At 51.0% G+C, this 16,927-nt stretch overlaps 1 protein-coding gene across 1 annotated transcript; it reads right to left on the bottom strand.

The window, feature by feature from the left end:
- Positions 1-8,000: 8,000 nt before the first annotated feature.
- On the bottom strand, positions 8,001-9,144 carry LOC119362072 (expansin-A1-like). The gene is made up of 2 exons (XM_037627242.1): positions 8,953-9,144; positions 8,001-8,875 (listed from the first exon to the last, which is right to left on the bottom strand). The coding sequence occupies exons 1-2, from the start codon at positions 9,107-9,109 to the stop codon at positions 8,244-8,246; spliced, it is 789 nt and encodes a 262-aa protein (XP_037483139.1). The 5' UTR covers positions 9,110-9,144; the 3' UTR covers positions 8,001-8,243.
- Between the last annotated feature and the right edge of the window lie 7,783 nt (positions 9,145-16,927).

The raw sequence follows: 16,927 nt of genomic DNA, 5'->3' as shown, positions 1-16,927 counted from the left end.
CGTTTTCAAGGTCCGCCCGGTAATTTTGTTGAAGGTGTTGCCAGACCCAGAAATCGGTTCAGAGGAGGATATCGTTGCGGTGGGAGAGGGAGACGCCCACCACCGCCCTGACACTACCCACCGCCACCACCGCCTACTATGGAGTTGACTGCGGAGGAGGAGATCGACCACGTCGCGCGTGAGGTGAGAGAATCAACCACACTACCCGCGGCGGCAGTGGACACGGTTAGGGCTTTGGCAGCAGTGCAGGTTCCGGTGAGTCTGGAGAAACCGGAGGGAGAAAAACTCTCAAAGTGGGTGATTAAGAAGAAAAAATTGCCTTGCTATAGATGTGGTGAACTGGGTCATTTCGTCACAGAGTGTACGAATGAGCTCTGTGATTATTGCCTCCGCTCCCAGCATGTCACCGGGGACTGTCCTATCCTTTCCGGTCCTAAGCCTGGCATTAACATTTTTGGGGTCTGCTATAAGGAGTTGATGTTCTTTGAGACACCGGAGGTGGACCTTTTACCGCATATGGTTGAGAGTTCCTTCTCGGTAGTAATCAGAGTTACTAATGGATAGTTGACTGAGGCTCAGATTGTGAGACAGCTTCGTGAATTAGTGCCAGGTAATTATCATTGGCATTTGGAGCAGTTAGAAGGTCAGACTTACAAGGTAGACTTTCCCACTAGAGAGGATCAGATGCATTTTCTTAAGTGGGGTTTATGCAGAGTTGCAAGCACAAACATTGTTATCGCTTTCGACGAGTGGAAGCGGGACGAACCTGAGGGTACACCTTTAGAGAAGGTGTGGGTACGTTTCTATGGCGTGCCACCTAAACTGGTAAAACACTTTTTGATTGCTTGGAGTTTGGGTGCAATGATTGGTAAGACAGAAAAGGTTGACATGCCATTCACTTGTGCACATCGAGCAGCAAGGTTGTTGGTCAATGTTGCGAGTATTGAGCACATACCAGATGTTGTCAGATGGACATATGCTGGAGTCACTTATGTCTTAGAGCTTGAGATCGAGGATACTGCAGTTTCCCAGGATGGGGATGAGACACAGGACATGGATACAACTGAGGGAGGCGGTGCGACCGGAGATCATGATAAGGGGGCCGATGATACACTGTCGGAGTCGGACAAGGGGCCTGCACGTCCAGATAGGGTAGATAATTCTACCAAAGAGGCGCCCCCGTCCACTGCTCCGATGAACTCGCTCCGTTTTGGCTCCTTTGCACCGGGATCTGCTCCTAGTCGGTTGTGGAGCACTAGGGTCGAGGCTGACGACCCGGCGGAACTTGAGCTACCACCAGTGCCGAGTCTTGCCGGGGAGGTGACGACCGTGGAGTCTACACCTAGTGTGAGGGGGACTATGTTGGTCCGGCCGTGGGTATGGGGGCCATGGGCAGGAGGCCCATAGCATCCAGCTACCTACACCTGGCTTATCTTCGCTGGGAGGGGCGCCTGGACAGGAGCTCTATGGCGTTCCTCCCACTCCGGCGTCTTCGGTCGAGCTGGGGGTCGGGTGCGGGAAGGAGTCCTGTGCTGCAACCCCTCCACAGGATCATTCAATCCAAGATGGCGAGCTGGGGGTGAGATGCGGGAAGGAGTCCTGCGTCGTAACCCCACCACAGGTTTATACTGACCAGACTGGCTGTGGGACGACGCTTTTCGCGGAAGAGAGGGGGGATGTGACCAGTGAGCAGGCGTCACCACGGTCCCACCTCCCCCTGTCCTCGGCTGCGGAGGCCCACCTTCCTGCGCCCTTCCCTTCTTGACCGACGATAAGGGAGGGGCGGGGGAGTCCTGACTGTTTTCCTCGCGAGAGGACGACAGAGGAGCTCATCGCTTTTGGAGGGATAGCGGATCCGGTGTCGGCTGGCAGGCGTGTCAACAACCAGATCCAGGGACAGCCAGATGTGGACGACTTACAGCTAGAGCGTGCCAAGAGGGCAGCCATGCTCCGTCACGCCGAGACTACTGCAGGTGCGTCTTTTGATAAAAGTTGTTCAATTTTGCACTTCTCTGAATGAAATAGTTGATAAGGCAATCGACTTAGGTATTTCTTTGGGATCAAATGAAACCGAGGTCGTCAAATCCGTTAATGATCTCTTAGACTTAGAAGCGGAGAGGGTTTCTGAGATCATTCGTAATCTTGCCACTATCCAGCCTATGAATGACAATGACATGAATAACTTAGGGATTAATGATCTAGCAAATATTTGTAATAATATGTTGCCTACTGTCGAGGCTGAGGATGAGGAGGATGTTGAGATCACTAAAATGGCAGAGCCTATCTTGATGGAGGAGGCACTGACTGGCATTGATAATAATATCATCCCGCATGGTGTTGAGGAGAAGCCCAAACGACCCTGGAAGCGGAAAATTTATCCTACTTCGGCAGTACGAAGAAGTGCTAGAGTTAAGCTTAAGAAAAAAATTGATGATGATTTATGAAAGGACTCTTTTGGAATAGCAGAGGTCTAGCAGACTTGGCTAAACAAAGATTCTTAGAAGAGACAACATTAGAGCATCACTTAGATTTTTTTAGCACTTTTAGAAATGGGACGAGATAATTTCACATCCCAATTTCTTCAAACCCTCTCTAGTGGTATCGATTTTGACTGGCACATTTTACCTCCTAGGGGACGATCCGGCGGGATTTTACTAGGCGTACGATGTGAAATGTTAGAGGTGCTTAATGTGGTTCATGGTGATTTTTTGGTTAAATTCAGGGTAAGATCAAAATTGGATGGGTTCCGATGGTCGCTTGTTGCGGTATATGGGGCAGCACAACCTGAATTAAAACCGGATTTTCTGGTTGATCTAGTGTGGATTTGTGGAGATGAGAATTTGCCGATACTAGTTGGGGGGATTTTAATATCATTAGGAGGAGAGAAGAAAAGAATAATGACAATTTTGATGGGCGATGGTCTATGATGTTTAACATGATTATCGAGAGCCTCAACTTGAGAGAAACTGAGCTCATCGGTAGACAGTTTACGTGGGCCAACTCGCTACCTATCCCGACTTATGAAAAGTTGGATAGGGTACTTGCTAGTGTGGAGTGAGAACAAAAATATCCGTTGGTGTCAGTTCATGCGATGCAGAGAGCAATCTCGGATCATACACCACTCTTTTTAGATACGGGTGAGGCTACCCATGTTGCAAATAAAAATATCTTCTCCTTCGAGCAAAGCTGGTTTGAACGAGAAGGATTTATGGAAATGATTGCACGTGAGTGGGCTAAGCCGGTGATGGGAAGGATGCATGTCGAGAGATGGCAGAATAAAATTAGACATCTACGACAATTTCTGAGAGGATGGGCCAGAAACGAGAGCGGACTTTATAAGCAAGAAAAAGAACGTCTCACTCAACTTATTGAGGCCCTGGAAGTAAAGGCTGAGACCACTCTCCTTTCTGTTAATGAGCATCGAACCAAGTCCGAGGCTGAGCAAGTCCTACGAGCTCTCCTGAGAGAGGAGGAGCTCAAATGGGCGTTGCGTGCGAAAACTCTTAAGGTTGTCCAAGGGGACGACAACACACAGTTCTTCCATATGGTTGCAAATGGTAAACATAGGAAGAAGAAGATCATTCAGCTTGAGCAGGACGAAGGCACCATTGTGGGCCATGACAATCTGAAAGCGTATATTTCCAACTATTATAAAAACTCTTTGGTCCCCCCAATACTTCCACGGTATCTCTTGATGAGTCTGTGATCGATGATATACCTCAATTGCAGGCAGCAGAGAACGATGTTCTCTCTGCACCGTTTACTGAAAAGGAAGTGCATCTGGCCATAACCCAAATGAAGCCGAATAAAGCACCGGGACCAGATGGGTTCCCAGCTGAATTCTATAAGAAATGTTGGCATATCATTAAAGATGATCTTATGCCTATGTTTCATGATTTTTTTTGATGGCCATTTGGAGTTGTTTCACCTCAACTTTGGTACGATAACGTTGTTACCTAAGAAGAATGAGGTGGTTCGGATCGAACAATTCCGACCCATTTGCCTGCTGAATGTGAGTTTTAAAATTTTCACAAAGGTAGGGACCAATAGATTGACACAAATTGCTCACTCAGTGGTTCAACCTAATCAAACAGCTTTCATGCCGGGACGACACATACTAGAAGGAGTGGTCGTCTTGCATGAAACGCTTCATGAGATTCACTCGAAGAAACTAGACGGGGTTATCTTCAAAGTGGATTTCGAGAAGGCCTATGATAAAGTAAAATGGCCTTTTCTTCAGTAGGCAATGCGTATGAAGGGTTTTAGTGAAACCTGGAGGAAACAAGTGAATACTCAAGTCCAGAAGGGTAGTGTCGGAATTAAGGTGAACGATGAAATCGGTCACTACTTCCAGACGCATAAGGGGTTGAGACAAGGGGATTCCATGTCACCTCTTCTGTTCAATATTGTGGCAGATATGTTGGCCGTCATTATTGGCAGGGCTAAGCAGCATGGTCATGTAGAGGGTCTAGTTCCTCATCTAGTGGATGGAGGGGTGTCCATTCTACAATATGTTGATGATACTATTCTTTTCATGGAACATGACTTGGCTAAGGCACGAAATATGAAACTTATTTTATGTCTATTCGAACAATTGTCTGGCTTAAAAATCAATTTTCATAAGAGCGAGGTGTTCTGCTTTGGGAAGGCCAAAGACGAGGAACATACATACAGACAATTGTTTGGATGTGATTTAGGTGCTTTACCATTCAGTTATTTGGGTATTCCGATTCATCACCGTAAGCTGTCCAATAAAGAATGGAAATGTATTGAAGAACGAATTGAAAAAAAACTCAGCTGCTGAAAGGGCAAGCTGATGTCATATGGCCGTCAGCTAGTTCTGATTAACTCAGTTCTGACCAGCATGCCAATGTTTTTACTTTCATTCTTTGAAATTCCGAAAGGGGTCCAGAAGCGACTTGATTTCTTCAGATCTCGTTTCTTTTGGCAGTCTGATGAGGCCAAGAGGAAATACCGCCTCGCGCGATGGGATATCTTGTGTAGACCAAAAGATCAAGGGGGGCTTGGTATTGAGAACTTGGAAATTAAGAATAAATGCCTTATGAGCAAATGGTTATACAGGTTAGAGACAGAGTCGGAGGGCATGTGGTCTCAAATCTTACGTAATAAGTATTTGCACACGAAAACGCTTGCCTAGGTTACCATCAGACCCACTGACTCGCCATTCTGGAAGGGAATTATGAGAGCGAAGGACATGTTCTTTCATAGGGTCAAATTCTTGGTTGGCAACGGGATGTCAACAAGATTTTGGGAGGATACGTGGCTAGGAGAGACGCCTCTGGCCTTACAATATCCTACCCTCTATAATATTGTGCAACGAAAGGAGGAGTACGTAGGTATAATCCTTCAAACTATCCCCTTAAATATCATGTTCAGACGTATGTTAGCGGGTGAGAGGTGGACAGCCTGGATGCATTTGGTTCGGAGGTTGATTGAAGTTCGACTCTCCGACATGCCGGACTCAACAAAATGGAAGTTAACTAAAAATGGGATATTTACTGTGAAATCTTTTTATACGGATTTGATTAATTCTGGACCCCTCTCAAGGTCTTTGCATATTTGGGAGGTTAGAGTTCCTTTGCGGATCAAAATCTTTATGTGGTTTGTTCACAAGCAAGTTATTCTCACAAAGGACAACCTTCTTAAGCGGCGATGGGTAGGAAACTCACGGTATTGTTTTTGTGCTCAGGATGAGACAATACAACATTTATTTATTGATTGCCCACTTGCCAAGTTACTTTGGAGAACGATTCATATAGCCTTTAATATCAATGCTCCGGTAGATATTGCGTCTATGTTTGGGACGTGGTTAGCTGGGATTGAACAGAACATGGCAGCTCATATTAGGATTGGAATATGCGCGCTATTATGGGCCATATGAAACTGCAGAAATGATATGATTTTTAACAGACGACACAACTTAACTTTTTTGCAGGTTATCTTCAGAGCTACAACTTGGATCCGTACGTGGTCCTTACTCACTCCTATGGACTCCAGGAAGCCTTTGGTTACTGGGTGCAACCAATGGGAGATGGTGGCTCGGGGTATATTCAACCGGTTCGGATGGCGTTCGCACAATAGGATAGGAGTCTAGAGAGCTTATCCTTATTTTTATCGCTCCGGTTGTCTTTGCCAGCTTGTATTTCCCAGTTTTTGTTTTTTTGTTTTGCTCCGTTTGCGAGTTGTAAGACAATCATAACGCTACTTTCTGGATTTTTAATAAGAGGGCCGTATGCATCATCATGATGCAGAGGCCGGGGGCATGCCTCCATTTCCAAAAAAAAAAATCTATAAGGCTCTACTACAATTGTAAGGGAACATCCATGACATGCATAGCTTATGAAACTGTAACATTACTATAAAGGAATGGAGCTCAACGTTGCAGCCACCACCGGGACCCAATACCGAGGAGCGGGAGACACGGCGGGCAGCATGGCAGATGGCAGGGCAGAGTAACCCTGGCACCTGGCGGCCGACACAGATTACCGGGTGGAGGAAGGGGAGGATAAGTCGAAGGCCGGCGGGAGGGAGGGACTCGACGACGATAGTAATTGTAGGGATTGGCGAAGGGGAGTGGACGATGGATTATAACAGGATGTGTACAACACAACACTGGCGGCCTTCAAGACCATAGGGTCAGACATGAGACGTCTACACAAACGGGTCAGATATAACGGTTGTGCGGTGATTACAGTCGATCCGACTGGATCATCAGGACGACTTATCAATGACGTGTCAAAGTTAGACCAGTTTGTGATAATCATCGAGCCGAAGCCAAATTTTGTTATCCCTGACGAGTGACGAGTGGCCGGTCGGTTATAAAGCTCATCACTGGTGCGTGGTCAATGAACGAGCAGTGTTGTTCGGATCTGTAGTAGTGCAGAAAGAACCACAAATTCCATGAGTAATGACTCCATTCTAGTAAGAACTCCATATCAAAGATACCCATGGGACATAACCTTTGTTATATAATTTACTCAAGTGTTTTGTAAGCAATGCTTGGTTCTGAATCTGGCGCTTAATGATACCCGTACCACCGTTCCCCGTCGGTCTACATACCAGATGGCATACCGACAATGACTTCTTTGGGCTATCAACGTTGCCATGCTAGAGACATTACTGGTCAATTCTCATTATATCATGGGGTCTAGAGACCACAAAGATAGTATATTGGCCTAGATGAAATGGCTGACCTCAAATTTTGCAATATGGCATCTTGTGAGAGAAGAGAAGAGCTAGCTAGCAATCTCCTTTCCATTCTAGCAACCAACGGCACTATGTCCGGGATCTTGGGCCTATAGTGTACCCATGGGTAAACGAAGGTAAGTGAAAGGCATCTTACCCACTTGACACTCAAAACAAACTGGCCAAATGAGAAGCTTCATCATCAATCAAATTGATAAGCACCATGGAGTACGAAAATTCACTTTCAAATGAATGGATTTAGCAAAAGTTTGTAACATTTATTTCAGGGCCGGAAGCTAAGAATCAATATCCGGCATAACCAACAACATATCATCAGCATACTGCGCAATTGGATAGTCCGGATCATGAGGTGGCGTTGGAAAATACAGCTCCCCACGAATATACATGTCGTCGAGAACAGATTGAAGTAAATCTGCTGGCAAGACAAATAGAAGTGTTAACAGTGGTACTGAATCCCATGTTTGCATTGTACTGCTTAACGAGGCACACCATTCAAAAGGATGTAAGGTGTTCGAGAGGATAAGATCTCCTTGATCCAAAGCTCTCCATTTCTCATCAAACCTTTAAACTTTAAAATTTGCAGGATAGCATCGTGTTCCATAGTGTCAAACACTTTCTCAAAATCCACCAATGCCATATGCTGCCACATGGCATGATATTTGCCTTTTGACTTTATATTTCATTAGAAATTCAGCTCTGGCCAATCAGAGGACGACATGTGTCATATTCCTTTTCAGAAAAAAATCCTAAAACCTCTCAAATTTTGAAAAAAATAAATCAAATCAACCATAGCTTCAAATTTGATGAAACTTTTGGCTTATTGTTCATCATGAAGCCTCGGATGCAGAGGCAAATGCATCGATGGACACAATACCTCGTCAGGAGAAGATATCACCGCGACACATCGATGACCGAACGTTACAAACCGATCACTGATCAAAGACATACATCCCCACAAAAAAAGGACTGGAGTATAAATTAATAAACTTCTCGTACTTATGATCGTCTCTAATTAATTAAGAGAACTGCTTGTTGGTGGCGAAGGTCTGGCCGAAGCCCCAGCCGGCGGGAGCGGCGTTGGGGAAGGTGAGCGTGTGGCCGTCGGTGCTGGTGACCTGGAACGAGAGGCTCTGGCCGGTGAGCAGCGCGTTGGACTGCCAGTTGACCCCCCAGTTCCTGGACATGGGCATCCACCCCGTCCTGGACCCCTTGATGGACACCGACCGGATGGACCCGACGCCGCCGACGTTGCTGACGAGCACGAGCTCGAAGTAGTCGTGGCCGTTGACGGTGAACCTGACGCCGCCCTTCTTGGCGCAGGGCACGCGCTGGTAGAGGACCGGCACGATGCCGCCGCGGTAGACGCCGATGTTGAGCCAGGCCGGCTCGGCCATGTCGAAGTGCTGCCGCGGCGGGTTGCACCACCCGCCATCGTCGTTGGGGAGCGCGTAGTTGGGCGGGCAGAGGTTGGTGGCCGTGATGGTCACCGACGCGCCGCGGATGCAGAACCGCGGGTCCGCCGCGTAGTCGCACCTGATCCGGTAGCACTGCCCGCAGGAGGCGCCGTCGTTGAACAGCGCCGTGCTCAGCGCCGCCGTGCTCGTGCCGTACCCCGTCGAGTACAGGTTCCCGTACCCGCATGCCCCACCTGCACGCATCTCATCATCAGCTTCTTTCTGTGTGTTCATCACGATCGAATGAAGTTGACTACTCCTGCGTACGTACCCATGGTTCCCGAGGCGTCGCTGCCGCCGTAGAAGGTGGCGAAGGCCCTGCTGACGCCGGACGCCGAGAAGCCGGAGGCCCTGCTCCAGAGCAGGCACGTCGTGACCGCGAACAGCCCAAGGAACCGGGCAGACGGTCCAGCAGCTGACGTCCCCATGTTACAGAGATCAATGAAGCTTGTGGTATCGCTAATGGCCGCACATGACAGGCAGATCTAGGAGTTTAAATAGCCATGCCTTGCACTGCACTGGGGCCGCCCTGGGGGATGGAAGCCCGGACGAGGCTCTGCTGGCGCGTTGCGAACTTGCGAGGGGCCGTGCCCGTGCATGCATGTGGGCGTGCATGCACATATGCGGGTGGAGTCACTGGAGTGTGTGCTCTTTCGGGAGCTGAGGTGACGGGGACACGAGCTCGATCGGTGGCGGTGCTGGCGAGCGGCATTATTGGCCCAGGCCGACGCATGGAGGCTCGTGGGAGATTCTAACGGGAGAGCCCTGCCCATGTTCCCGGGTCAATAAACTGTTGGGCGCCTCTGACGTGTGTCGGGTCGAGGCTGGATGGGTGCATGCGAGATGCGGCGTTTAATTTGCATCTGTCGGCGCCACTCCCCCCGCGTAGATCCGGGCTTCGTGTATTCCCCTGTGCTGCACAGTCAAATTCGGCGCTTGTTTTGGCCGTGGGTACACAAGGGGAAAGTGCTTCCTTGGATTTTCATAGGGCCCTTTTTTTCCGGTGAGAAACAAACAAGATCCCCAGGAATTAATATAGTCCGGGTTCACTGAGTTCAAGATCAAATCCGAAGAAATGATGGCGCTCTGTTTGGATGTCTGTATTGAAGGGCTGTGTATCGGCAAAGATCTAACATCTGGTGAAAAAACGTCCCCTTTCCCTCGTGTCGCTCCTGAAAGCGACCGAGGGGCCGCACCCGCCGCTGCTGGCTACTAGGCCTCCTCCCCCCTCCCCTCCCTGCCGCCGGGCAAAGCCCAATAGGTGCTGGCGACGGTGAGGTCCGTGAGGGAGTCCTGGATTAGGGGGTATTCGGACAGCCGGACTATATACTTTGGCTGGACTGTTGGACTATGAAGATACAAGATTGAAGACTTCGTCTCGTGTCCGGATGGGACTCTCCTTTGCGTGGAAGGCAAGCTTGACGATTCGGATATGTAGATCTTCTTCTCTGTAACCGACTCTGTGTAACCCTAGCCCCCTCCGGTGTCTATATAAACCGGACGGTTTAGTCCGTAGGACAACAACTATCATAATCATAGGCTAGCTTCTAGGGTTTAGCCTCTATGATCTCATGGTAGATCAACTCTTGTAATACTCATATCATCAAGATCAATCAAGCAGAAAGTAGGATATTACCTCCATCAAGAGGGCCCGAACCTGGGTAAACAACGTGTCCCTAGCCTCCTGTTACCATTAGCCTTAGAAGCACAGTTCGGGACTGATAGCATCTACTGGTGGAAATCTCACTCAAGTACAAGATTGGGTTCGGGTTACAAGCTCTCAGAGCCGAATAAGAAGGAAGTTGGGAAAGAGGGGAAAAGAGAGCCGCCGCCGCCAGTTCTGATCCGTCTATGGATGAACCCTAGCGGAGCCCTTGCTGCGCCTTAAGTAGTCTTCTGCCTGTTGGTGGTTGGGCCGCTAACCCAGTCAGGGCCTGTTACTCGGGTATTGGGCCTCCGGTTACGGACGGGACGGCTTTGTACCCCTTCCTGGCCCTCACCACTCTGCTCTTGCAGGCCTGTAGCTGGAGTGTTGCTGACAATCCCCTCTCCTTGAAAAATGGCTTGTCCCCAAGCCGGTGCATCAGGGAATCACTGTCGAAGGCGGTCGAGATCTTCCCACTCGGCTTTGTCTTCGGTAGAGTGCGACCAGTGCACGAGACCTTGCTTAATAGGCCCGCGCCCGGACTACTTGTCGCGAAGGCGGAGGACGCGCAGCGGTACCCAAGCTGGGGCACGCGGAAAGCGCCGGTGCAGATCCTCCAAGTCCTCCCAGGTGGTGTCGTCGGCCTGCGCCCCGGTCCAACGAATCTCGTCTTGGCGGACCATCTTGTTGGCCTTCTTGCGCCAGCGGTATTGAAGGACCTCCAGAGGAACCTGAAAAGCCATTGCGTCAGAAGGAAGGGCTGTCGGTTGCTGTTCCGGTCGGAGATGTGCTGGCTTGAGCTGGGACACACGGAACACGGGGTGAACCAAAGAGCCTTCAGGTAGCTGGAGACGATATGCCACTGCTCCAATTTTGGCCAGCACGGTGTAGGGGCCGAAGAATTTAAATGCGAGCTTGTGACATGCCCGTTGAGCCACCGAAGTTTGTACATATGGCTGTAGTTTCAAGAACACTCGGTCTCCAGGTTGAAAGACACGGTCCGACCTCTTCTTGTCCGCTTGGTCTTTCATCCGCTGTTGTGCCCGATGCAGGTGTTGCTTGACCAGGTCGAGCATCAGTTGGCGCTCTCTAGCCAGGCCCGAACGTCCAAAGGCTGGCAGTTGTCAGTAGAGACCAGGCCAAGTGAGTGTGGCTCCCTACCATACAGAACAGCAAACGGCGACTTGCCCAGACTGGAGTGTGTACTCGTGTTGTACCAAAATTCTGCGAGGGACAGCCATTTGCACCATTGTTTCGGGGTTGCCTGGGAGTAGCAGCGTAGGAAGGTCTCGAGGCACTGGTTGACCCTTTCGGTCTGGCCATCCGTTTGCGGATGTCTTGCTGTACTTAAGAAAAGTTCATTGCCCGTGATCTTGAATAGGTGCTGCCAAAACTTGCTTGTGAAAAGAGGATCCCGGTCGGATATGATGTACTTTGGCATTCCGTGATGCTTGTAGACATGGTCCATAAACTGTTGTGCCACTGTCTGAGCGGTGAAGGGGTGAATCAAGGGCACAAAGTGGGCATACTTGGTCAGCTTGTCCACCACCACCATGATGCAATTGTGACTCCCTGATGTAGGAAGTCCAATAAAATCCATGGTGGCCATCTCCCATGGTTCGCCTGGAATGGGAATTGGTTGGAGCAGCCCCGGGTACTTCACTCTATCTGGCTTCGCCTGCTGGCATATGGTACATGTGCGCACATATTCCCTGACGGAACGACGCATTCCCGGCCAAGAAAAATGCTGCTTGATTCGGGCCAAGGTAACAGGGAATCCCGAGTGTTCTCCCGTCGCAGAATCATGCAGGGCTGAGATAATTTTGTGCTGCAGCTCGGTGTTGTGCCCCAGCCAAACTTTTCCTCTGTGGTGCAATACTCCTTGGTGCAAAGAGAAAAATCCTTGCTGCTCCCCAGCTGCCAAACTTGTAACTAACTTCTGACACTGAGGGTCGGTGGCGTAGCCTTTTTGCAGTTCCTCGAGCCAAGATGCCTTACATTCAGTCAGAGCCGCAGCCTCTTCCCAGGTTTCGTGAGCCCGCCTAGATAGTGCGTCTGCTGCTTTGTTATCTTCTCCCTTTCTGTAACATATTCTATACTGAAGACCCAACAACTTAGTAAAGGCCTTGTGCTGCCAGACAGTGGTGAGACGCTGCTCCTCCAGGTGTATCAGGCTCTTCTGGTCCGTTCGGATCTCAAACTCAGCCACTTGCAAGTATGAGCGCCACTGATCTACCGCATGCAGGATGGCCATGCACTCTTTTTCATAGGTAGAGAGGCCAGCTGACTTGGGGCCCAAGGCCTTGCTGAGGAAGGCAATTGGGTGCCCATCCTGCTGCAGCATTGCCCCAATGCCCTTGTCAAAGGCATCAGTCTCCACCACAAAGGCCTTCTCGAAGTTGGGCAGGGCTAGGACTGGCGCTGTGATAAGTGCCTGCTTGAGAGTTTCAAAGGCCTCTTGGGTTTCGGCTGTCTAGATAAACACGGTCCCCTTGCGGAGCAGCTGGGTCAAGGGTCGACAAATCATTCCAAAGTGGCGGACAAACTTACGGTAGTATCCGGCGAGGCCGAGAAATCCTCGCAGTTCCTTGACATAGACTGGGGTTGTCCACGAACGAACTGCTTCAATTTTATCTTGTTCAGTCGCCACCCCCTCAGCACTAATGCGGTAGCCCAGATACGAGATTTGTTGTTGTGCAAAGGAGCACTTGGACTCCTTCACCTGCCATTAATCCTTGCGAAGTAATCCTAAAACTTGCTCGAGGTGCTTCAAGTGATCTGCCCACGTCTTGCTGAACACCAAAATATCGTCAAAGAAGACCAGAATAAACTCTCGCAGGCCCGGGGACAGAGTGACATTCATCGCTCCTTGGAAGGTGTATGGTGCATATGCTAGCCCATACGACATGACTTTATACTCGTAGTGCCCACTGTGAGTCTGGAACGCTGTTTTTGGTGCCTCTCCTTTGGCCAGCCTGATTTGGTGGTAGCCCGCTCGAAGATCGAGTTTGGAAAACCAGCAGGCCCCGGCTAACTCGTCAAGGAGCTCGTCGATCACTGGTAAGGGATATTTGGTCTTGCAAGTTATCGCATTGAGTCGACGGTAGTCCACACACAATAGCCATGTAAGATCCTTCTTTCTGACCAACACAACTAGGAATGAAAAGGGACTATGACTCAGCTGGATGATTCCTTGCTTCAGGAGCTCTGCCACTTGCTCCTCAATTTCTGTTTTGAGTGCTGGAGGGTACCAGTACGGTCGAACAGAGAATGGTTGTGCCCCTGGTATCAGGGGAATGCGGTGATCGCAAGCTCGGGCTGGCGGCACGCCCCGGGGTTCAGCAAACACATCCCTGTACTTATCGAGCAAATCCTTAACTGGAGGTGGCAGCATCTTTTGCTCGGTCGGCTCCAATTGATACAGCTGCATGATTAAGAGGCAGGCATTGTCCTTACACAAAGCTTGTAGCTGCATTGACTAAATCAGCGCACACTGGGGGCCATTGTTGGGAAGCCCCTGTAATCTGACTGTGCTCCCTTGTTGCTTGAACTCTATGTATCGCTTCACCCAGTCCACTTGCATCGGGCTGTGACTCTCCAACCAGTCCATGCCAAGGATGATATCATAGCTCCCCAATGGCAGCACCTTCAGATTGTTACAGAATTGCTGACCTTGAGTCCACCATGCACAGTTAACCACTTCATGAGTGCACATCAACTCACCCCCATCTGCTACCTTAACTCTGAGATGCGGCGCCAATGGTGTGGCCTTGAGTTCTCCCTGGATCAGGTCTTGCTTGATAAAATAAGAAGAACTGCCTGAGTCAACGAGCACAAGCACCTGGGTTTCCCCGATCCATCCCTACAACTGCAACGCTTTTGGCGACGCTATGCCATCGAGCACGTGACAGGAAATCACTGCACAATTTGCTTTTTCCCCATCTTGCTGATCGTCATCTTCGGGTGTGGTGCTGTCCTCGGTGTCCAGCATTTGCAGTAGCTCTTCTATGACATGGAGAGGCACGGAGGCTGGGCAGCGGTGATCGCGTTCCTACCGCTCCCCGCACGTGAAGCACAGACCCTTCGCCCGTCGGTAGGCGCGAAGAGCTGCGACCTTGTTGGCATCTTGCACCGGCCTTGCCGCCTCGAGCGCCGGGCGATCTTCCGCCCCGGCCAGCCCTCCTCCGCGAGGAAGAGTAGTCGCCACGGGCAGGGCCGCCGTCATCTTGGTAATACGCAGCGGCATGCTCTCCAGGCGACGTGGTCGGTCCCTCCGAAGGCCCTCGGTCAGTTCCTCTTGCAGAAGAGCCAAGGACCCCGCCGCTTCGAGATCCACCGGCCACTGAATCAGCATGACCGCTCGGATGTCGTCGCGTAGTCCCTCCACAAACCTCGTCAAGAAATACAACGGGTGAACTGCCTCTGAATATGATAGTAAATGATTCATAAGAGCATCGAATTGTTCTATGTACTCTGCTACCGAGCCCACTTGCTTAGTATGATATAACTGTCTAATTAACTGCTGGTGCTGATCACGCCCAAATTTGCTGCATAGGAATTCACAAAACCCCTCCCAGTCCAGGCCCGTGACCTTGCGCTGGACGGACTGCAACCAGATCACGGCAGTGGTGGAAAATTTAGAGTCGCCATGGGCAGCCAAAACGACCAGTCCACTCCGTACATGGCAAAGTACTGCTCACATAACCCCTTCCACAGCCGCGGATTCTCTCCATCGAACTGCGGAAAAGCCATAGCCGGAAAGGCATGGCTATGGCTCCCTCCCACTGAAGACGAAGCTGAGCCGCTTCCCAACAGGGGACTGGTAAACAGAAATGGAGACGACGGTGGGGGAAGGTTTGGCCGCTACAACTGACCTGCGCCCGGGGTAGTTCCTTGGAACTGCGCTCGGGTTTGTGGTGGATCGTCGTGGCCAACGGGCCCAGAAGCTTGCCTCCATGGTGCCATGGGTGCGGTGGCCTTGGAGTTCGCCACCTCCTTGCCGGCTCCCTCTGGAATGTCGATGACGACGTGGGGCTGGTACGTCGGCGCCGCCTTCTGAAGCTCATCCACCGCCTCCTGCAGGTCGGAGATGCGGGCCTCGAGCTCGGGTTTCCAGGCTTGGATGGCGTCGACCTTGGCGTTGAGATCGCCAATCGACCCTTTGATGTCGGAGCAGAACTCCCCCATCAGTTCCCTCATGAACTTCTTCGCCTCATCGTCCATGGCAAGTCTCTTCTGCTTCTCCTTCCTTGTCTCGATGATGGAGCGAAAAATCGGGGCCAGATCTGCGGCGGATGTGGTGGAAAAATGGCTCTAGATACCAATTGATAGCATCTACTGGTGGAAATCTCACTCAAGTACAAGATTGGGTTCGGGTTACAAGCTCTCAGAGCCGAATAAGAAGGAAGTTGGGAAAGAGGGGAAAAGAGAGCCGCCGCCGCCAGTTCTGATCCGTCTCTGGATGAACCCTAGCAGAGCCCTTGCTCACTACAGGAAACAGGAGATTTGCCGTCAGTACTGCTCTTTGCCGTCAGCATTTCATCGGGGAAGACGGCAAAGATCGAATTTGCCGAAAGGTGATGACGACAAAGAACAACTGACGGTAAAGACATACTTTGCCATCTGTTGGGAAAAACATAGACGGCAAAGAAACTTTGTCGTCTGCATTTTTATTTATAGACGGCAAAGAGGTCATTTTGTCGTCAGTTAAAAAAAATACAGACATCACAGTCTTTGTCGTCTGCCTATTTTTTAACAGACGGCAAAATAAACTCTTTGCCGTCTATAAAATAAAAACGCAGACGGCAAAGAGAAAACACATCTCGCGGATCGATCCCACGGATCGATGAGGTGGCACCATCACAGCCCCCCCACCACTCATCTCTCCCTGGTCTTCTCACCCACCGCGACCCCACCACGTTCATCGCACGTTATCTCTCTCTCCCTTATCACCGCACACAGCCCACCCCCACCAACTCGCCCACCTCCCGATTTACTCGCCTGTGCCACCATCTCTGGCCGCCGGCCGGCGCCGCTAGCCACGTCCCCCGTCGTCCCCGGTGTGGCCGCCCCATCCCCCTTCCCCATCGCCTCCGGCTCGGCCGGCCCCTTCCCCATCGCCTCCGGCGCGGTCAGCCCCTTCCCCATCGCATCCGGCACAGCCGACCCCTTCCCTTGTCGCCTCCGGCGCAGCTGGCACCTTCCCCATCGCATCCGGCACGGCCGGCCTCTTCCCTTGTCGCCTCCGGCACGGCTGGCCCCTTCCCTCCTTCCTCCCGACATGGTCGGCCCTGTCACCAGTCGCCTTGGCGCGGCCGGCTTGTCCCCGTTGCCTTCATTGCAGCCGGCCAGGTCCCGTGTCGCCCCCTACGCCACCGGTCACTGCTGACCCGGGCGGCCTCTATGCGCCAGAAGGAAACATCATCGATGCCTCGCGCCACTGGCATGACCGGACCCATCCTCGTCGCCCCCGACGAGTATGTCCTGTCCCCCGTCATGCTCGGAAGGCCAAGGCCTCCTCCCTTTGACGCTTCGTGACACGACAAGCAGCAGCACACCGGAGGCCTCCTCCCCATCGACGCCTCACTCCACCGGCCGCTGA

Source organism: Triticum dicoccoides, chromosome 2B (assembly GCF_002162155.2).
Source record: "Triticum dicoccoides isolate Atlit2015 ecotype Zavitan chromosome 2B, WEW_v2.0, whole genome shotgun sequence".
Classification (NCBI taxonomy): Eukaryota; Viridiplantae; Streptophyta; class Magnoliopsida; order Poales; family Poaceae; genus Triticum; species Triticum dicoccoides.
Note: the sequence above shows the minus strand (reverse complement) of the source record. Positions and strands in the feature narration are given on the sequence as shown.

Coding starts and splice junctions, on each gene's coding strand:
- LOC119362072 (XM_037627242.1), bottom strand. CDS start 9,109: ATGGGGACGTCAGCTGCTGGACCGTCTGCCCGGTTCCTTGGGCTGTTC. Junction 8,876..8,952: donor CGACGCCTCGGGAACCATGG/GTACGTACGCAG, acceptor AGATGCGTGCAG/GTGGGGCATGCGGGTACGGG.